The sequence below is a fragment of the Hemibagrus wyckioides genome, linkage group LG18 (genome assembly GCF_019097595.1).
Source record: "Hemibagrus wyckioides isolate EC202008001 linkage group LG18, SWU_Hwy_1.0, whole genome shotgun sequence".
Taxonomy (NCBI): domain Eukaryota; kingdom Metazoa; phylum Chordata; class Actinopteri; order Siluriformes; family Bagridae; genus Hemibagrus; species Hemibagrus wyckioides.
This window is the reverse complement of record NC_080727.1, coordinates 955,001-961,557: the sequence shown is the minus strand read 5'-3', so window position 1 is coordinate 961,557 and position 6,557 is coordinate 955,001. Positions and strand designations below refer to the sequence as shown.

Sequence of the window (6,557 nt, the reverse complement as noted above, 5' to 3'; positions counted from 1 at the left end):
CACCGCAGGCTTTATACCGTAGACAGTGTAGAGGACGTGTTTCATCGCATTGTGTTCACAAATCTGGGGCACGAGTGTCCAAAACAGGGGCTCGAGATTAAAGAGATCAGTCGTTCAAAAAAATTAAAATCATAAATAAGCATTGTGGGGTTTTTTTGAGAGCGAGAGAGAGAGAGAGAGAGAGAGAGAGAGAGGTTACATCAGTCACCGAGCTGCAGTCCTGGAATAAAAAAATATATCCCTGGCATGAAGTCAGAGCTTATTTCACATCCGGTTTTGCCCAGACACACACACACACACACACACGGGCGCACGCACGCTCGCTCGCTCGCGCGCACACACACAAACACACACACACACACACTCGACGCGCGCGCGCACGCAGCAGCAGCAGTATTCCGCGCTGTCCCGGTGGAGTGGAGCATCACTGGGCAGCGACACCGCGCTGCTTTTCCCCCGCAGCTACACCGTGATCCTGCGGGGCGAAGAGCGAGAGAGAGAGAGAGAGAGAGAGAGAGAGAGAGAGAGAGTTTCATCACCGCGCAGACCTTCATCACCGTCATCTTTATCATCAGCATCCTCCTCACCCTCCTTCTCTTCAACAACAGCAAGAGCAACAGCAGAAGCGGCTTCTTCTCCTTCTCCTTCTCCTTCTCCTCGTCCTTCTCTTGACGCCTCCATGTAAAAACTGCAGCTGAGATTTTGGGGAGTTTTTTTCCGTCACTGCAGAAGAGAACTCGGTTCAGCTGCGTGCTGTAAGTGCATTTTACACGGTGGGGTTTTGGGGGGTTTGGAGAAGGAAGGGGTGGATGGGTAGATATGGGTTAAAGTCAAAAGCAGGAGGCATTACAGATTCTGCCATCCTAAAAAAAAAACCGCACAAAGCTTTCCGTATGAAGCAGTGAGGAAGACGAAGTGAATAGCGGGGTTTATGGTGTGTGTGTGTGTGTGTGTGTGTTTTGTGTCGGCTCTAAACTGCGATGGCATGCACATGCATGTTCTACCAGCACGGGTTCCTTCAAGTGTGAGAGTCTGACACCACGCACAGGTGCTTTTAATTGCACACCGTCGCGTGCCAACTTAATCCGTGAGATGCGCGCAGAACTAAATTCCTCTTTATTTCTTTTCTTTTTTTAAAATATCTTATATTTTGTATATGTTCACTCGTGCATGATGATTAGGAAACATAAATGTTGAATGTTGAATCGGGGATTTTCAGGATTTTGTGGATTTTGTGGATTTAATCCTGCGCTGACCAAATTCTCCAAATCCGTGTGCAAAGGAAGGGAGGATTTTTAGATTTCTGCGCGTGCATATCCGAATTTAGTGCAAATGTTGTGTTCACAAGTCTTTTCGTGTGCGTGTGTGTGTGTGTGTGTTTGCACTGACTCAGTCATCATTTTGGCACTGCAGTCACTCCCCAGTCGCATGCCTTGTTTGATCGGGGATGTGGAGAGAATCGAGAAGCTCTGCTGCTTTCATAACGCTTTTATTGGTCATCTTTTTAATCCTCAAACGAGTGGAAAAAAACGCGAGCGCGCGCACGAGTGTGTGTGTGTGTGTGTGTGTGTTTTTAAGGCGTGCATGCAAATGGTGGTCTCATTGCATGAACGTGCTGCTTGTTCTTGCTATATATAGCATTTCTCCATTCTTTCTATTAGATAAATAAAACCGAAATAACGAGTGTGTTTGAAAGTGTTTATCAGGGAGCTGAGCCACAAACAACAAGGATTATTATTATTATTATTATTATTATTGTTATTATTATTATTATTATTGTTATTATTATTATTATTATTATTATTATTATTATTATTATTATAGAGGAAACTTGACACATGCCTGATAAACTGATATAAAGAATGTAAATGATCTATTGTTCAGTTTCTTCACCATATATACACTTTACCTGTTATTATACTCATTAATGCCACATGCTCTTAATTAGAGTCTAATTAGATCAGAAACTGCACAGAAAACGTAATGCTGGTACTCTTTAGTGTATCTTTTACCTGGAAAGGTGTACGTAACGGTACGAGAGTGCTCCATAAGGTTGAGTTACGAGTCCCGCATCATGTGTTAGGTTCAATTCACATCAGAAGGTAAAATCTAAAAGGACAAAAGAAGTCCATGTGTGGATTAGAATTTAGAAATGAATTTAATGAGTATTGTAATACAGAGCTAGAAAAATGAATGGAGGTTGTGGCACAGGGTGGAGTGAGCAGGGTGTCTAGCAGGACCTCTGGGTGTGTGAGGTGGGAAGACTGGACGCAGGCCTTTAACTCCGTCTGCAGTCCGAATATTTCTGCAGAATTCACTGGAATACAGAGGCAGAGAGACGCTGGTGTTGTGCTGATGCTATTCAACAGTTCAGAAAAAAACTCTGAACATTTAACTTTAATAGAATGAAACACAATAACGTGAAACTCAACACCACTCTCTGTTTCCGTATCTCTAATCACATTTATACCTGAACTGGGCGTGGCCTAAATTGGAAGTTTTCTGTTTTAATGAAACCACTACATCCCCAGAATTCTGCTCCTGACAGTTCCTCCACCTCAGCTCCATCTCTCACTGCTCCTCGTATCTGCCTCGGAGATGTTTTAGTTAATTCAGTTGCTTCTATTTTCCAAAAGTAGAAATAATTTAGCAGTCTGATGTAAACACTGCACTAACCCTGCCCGGGCGCGCACTAACGAGGAGCGAGTGAAAGCTGTAAAAGCATCCTGAGTTAAAGCGTTTGGTTTCTGTCCTGTGAGCTCCACATCGCTCGCTCACACGTCCTACACGTGTAACTTTTTATGTTTTCCTCCAGTTCTCAGTCCCTGTGCTTATATTGTCTCAATTATGTTTCCTCGCAGTACATTAGCGGATGCATTAGCATTAGCACCGCTGTTCTATCCTGGGTTCTGAATAATTCTAATGCATTCATATGTGTAATGCTCAGAGTCACGCTGTAGCTCATCTCCATCAGGATAAACTCTGAACCTTCATCAGATGGAAATGTTGGAGTGAGGGATTCAGACCTATATTTATATCACACCTTTACTTTATAAGCCAGTTGTATTTAGTCACTTCTGTCCTCTCTAGTTCCTGGTTCCATTTCATACTTAAAAAAGAAAAAAAAGCGTTCTGAATCCTTAGATTATTCCTCAGGTTTCTCCTTATTTACTTCATAATTTTGCGTAAATTCCAAACTTCTCCTCTCCCGTTTTTTTCATACTTCTCCTAATTTAGTATATTCTGTAATCCTAAGGTTCTAGTTCTACTCTTCTGGTCCCTCACTATAACCTCTAGTTCCTTAGTAGTTCTTCCAAAGAGCTCGAGTTCCTAATTCACTACATTCCCAAATTATTTTCCTTCATCATATCACTTCTTATATCATTTTCTAGTTCCTCTGTCTTTCTCATAAGAGCCATAGAATCTTCATCTTTTCTCTAGCTTCCCCGGTTCCTGCTACATCCTAGAGTTCCTTAAATTTTCTACCATGTTTCTTTTGTTCCCTAATATTTCTCCTAAATCCTTGTTCCTTAGTGTTTATAGCTCATTAAAATGTCTTTAGTCCCTTAGTGTTATGAAGCTCATTAAAATGTCCATAAAACAAAGAAACCCAGATCATTTTATTTTATTTTTATGTATTATTTCTAGGATCCTTAGTTCCTGGTATAATATATATATAAATATATATATTGTTCCTTAAAATTTTACTGAGTTCCGTTCTACATTATTTCCTGTTCCGCAATATTTCTTCAAACATGTTTCTCCCATAAACCCTAGATCTTCAGTATTTTTCAGAAGAACCCTAGATCTTCAGTATTTTTCAGAAGAACCCTAGATCTTCAGTATTTTTCAGAAGAACCCTAGATCTTCAGTATTTTTCAGAAGAACCCTAGATCTTCAGTATTTCTCCTTCTCTAGCACTTTGGTAGTTCTAGTAGTTTCTATTTCTCCCAGTTTCTGTATCGTATAGTTCCTGAACATTTCTCCTCCAGTTCCTTATTATTTCCCCCAAACTCGAACATTCTAATTACATTCCTTAATATTCCTCAACTTCCTTAGTTCCTAACTCCTCCCCTAGGTGTGTTATATTCCTCCTGAATCCCAGAGCTTCTGTTTTATCCCCACGTTCCCTATTAATCCGTAGTTTTGTCCGTAATCATGTCCTCCATCTGGAAGATTTGGATCAGATTTACAGTGATGATGCTTCTCTTCTGTTTTTATGTCTTTCCTCTCTGCAGTGAAGACTGGTTCTTCAGGAATAATGTGGGCCCGACTGGGAGCGCTGTGGATCTGGGCCTGGTTACTGGCCGTCAACGTTTTGGGCAAAAGGTACGTTCTTATGGTGCGAAACTGCAGACGATCATCATACACCACATCCAACATCTCTAATCTGCTTAAGCTGTGGGTTTACGGTCTCTTCATACTGTAGCGTGACGGCAGCGGGGTGGAGATTCCTGCTTCCTGTTGAGGCGGGATTTAACACTAGATTGTTGACGGTCCAGTGATTCAGTTTAACTTTTACAAATGTAGAAGGTGTAAGAAGGAGAGGAAGTTGGACGCTGGGAGCCGTGCAGCTGGAGTGATGGTGCAGTCTGATCGATATTAATCTCCGTGTTGGGGGTTGATGGGTAAACAGTGTGCGTGATTGAATTTGGAAGCCAGTGGAAAATGATTGTGTAATAATGCAGGAGCTGAAATAATAAGGGTGTGACTGGAAGAGTCCAGGACTCTTGAAAATAAAACACCTCTGAAGCGTCGATTTCTCAAGAGAAAACTTCCATCTTGAGCAAAACATTTCAGTTGTGCTGCATCACCTGCTAACAGACAGGAGAACGCTAGCACTGGGATCTGAGCTAATGCTAATGCAAGCTATCCTTCTGAAATGACGCTTTTTGTCTGCACTAAATCATGAAGGCTTCATTCATGGCATTGTTTTGAGACGATGATATTGTAAAGAGACGTAAGGAAGAACAGGTAAAATATTTAAACATCTGATTTTTCACATCAATTTATTATTTACTGAACTGTTCACCAAACAAGCTGCTGCACTCATCAGGAACTCTTCAGAACCTGAAGCCCTTCATTACCTCATGAAGCTAGCTTCTCTGGAATCTGGTCTGTTCTTCATGAACTGTTTGTTTAAAATGTTTTGGTGCTGGTCACTAAACCAACTGGTCACTGATCAGACTTTAATCAGAGTTTGTTTGTTTATTTCCAGCTGAAGTCCAGCTCTTGGACATGCTCCCGCTCTTCATTCAACAGAATGATGTAGAATTATTTTCTACAGCCATCTAAAACACATCACTCAGTAGAATGGTTCGATTTATTGGCCGAATATTTCACCGCCAGTTAAAACCTCAGCGTTAACACATACCACAGTGAGAGTCTGAGAGTGTACCAGACCTCCTCTCTGTGCTGTCCATCACACAGATGCTAACCAGTCCGCTGTGTCTGCTAGCCGGAGTGTAGCTGAGTGACGTTATTGACTCTGGATTCAGATTTAAACCCATTCCAGACGCTCGTCCTCCTGGACCACTAGTTTACTGCATGTTACTGCAGTGTGTGAGCTCTAGTCTGAGTGTGACGCTTCTGATGATCACGCTAGAGTGTGTACTGTGTGTGTGTGTGTGTGTGTGTGTGGGTGTGTGAGTACAGCGTCTACTGAATTGTAGGTGTGGATTGTGACACTTTGACAGATTATCTGTTTTGACCTGGAAGAGAGGATAAATGGACTGACAGCCTTTTGGAAATGTCAGTGTCCAGGTCGATAAATGAAGTAAATACGACGTGGTCACAGTGTCGCTGTTTGTCCGTCCACTCGCCATTGTGTTTCTCACAGATTATAATCTCAGATGGTTCCTCATCACTGGATTGAGACGGAAGTTTACAACATTCCATCGTCAGCCATCACATCCCTGTACAGCTACAGTGATGACATCTTTCTGATGTCTTCTAGCTATTTCTCTCTGCTACTGACCTTTATGTGTGTGTGTGTGTGTGTGTTTTCATTTTACTATTAAGAATAGGAATGTGAATATTCAGGGTGTGAGTGCATGGCTTTCCATTTAAACAGAAATCATTTAAATATATCACTATGTCTGTGGGGATTAGTGATCATTCAGCTACTGCATTAGTGAGATCAGACTTTGGTATTGTGAGAGTGAGGAGGTCTGGGGGTCAGTGGGTGGTCAGTGGCATTGAATCCAAGTCAGGGCTTTGTGTTTGACACTCCAGTTCTTCACTCCATCCTTCACCTCCACACCATGTCTTCATGGAGCTGCTCTGTGCGCAGGAACATGGTCATGGAGCAGGGACTGGAGGTCCAGTCAAACTGTAAAGCTCCACACACACACACACACACACACACACACCTTCTGTACCACTGTGTGACTCAGAGTGTGTTACTGTAGTTTAAAAATAAAAATCAATCCTAATTTGTTGCAGGAAATGATTTTTTCGCCTGAATCCTCTTTTTTTCCTTTTTGCTGGTATTTTACCTGTGTTTGTGTTTGTTCAGGTTTACTCGGAGTGCTGTATTGTACTAGTGTTCAGCATGT

General features: G+C 42.0%; 1 protein-coding gene across 1 annotated transcript in view; it reads left to right on the top strand.

Moving 5' to 3' along the window:
• Window positions 1–330: 330 nt before the first annotated feature.
• Window positions 331–6,557, top strand: part of gabra1 (gamma-aminobutyric acid type A receptor subunit alpha1) — a 42,706-nt gene continuing 36,479 nt past the window's right edge. The window contains exons 1-2 of the mRNA XM_058415371.1: window positions 331–755; window positions 4,239–4,329. Coding sequence (XP_058271354.1) covers window positions 4,262–4,329 — 68 coding nt within the window. The 5' untranslated portion in view covers window positions 331–755; window positions 4,239–4,261. The remainder of the gene's footprint in view (window positions 756–4,238; window positions 4,330–6,557) is intronic.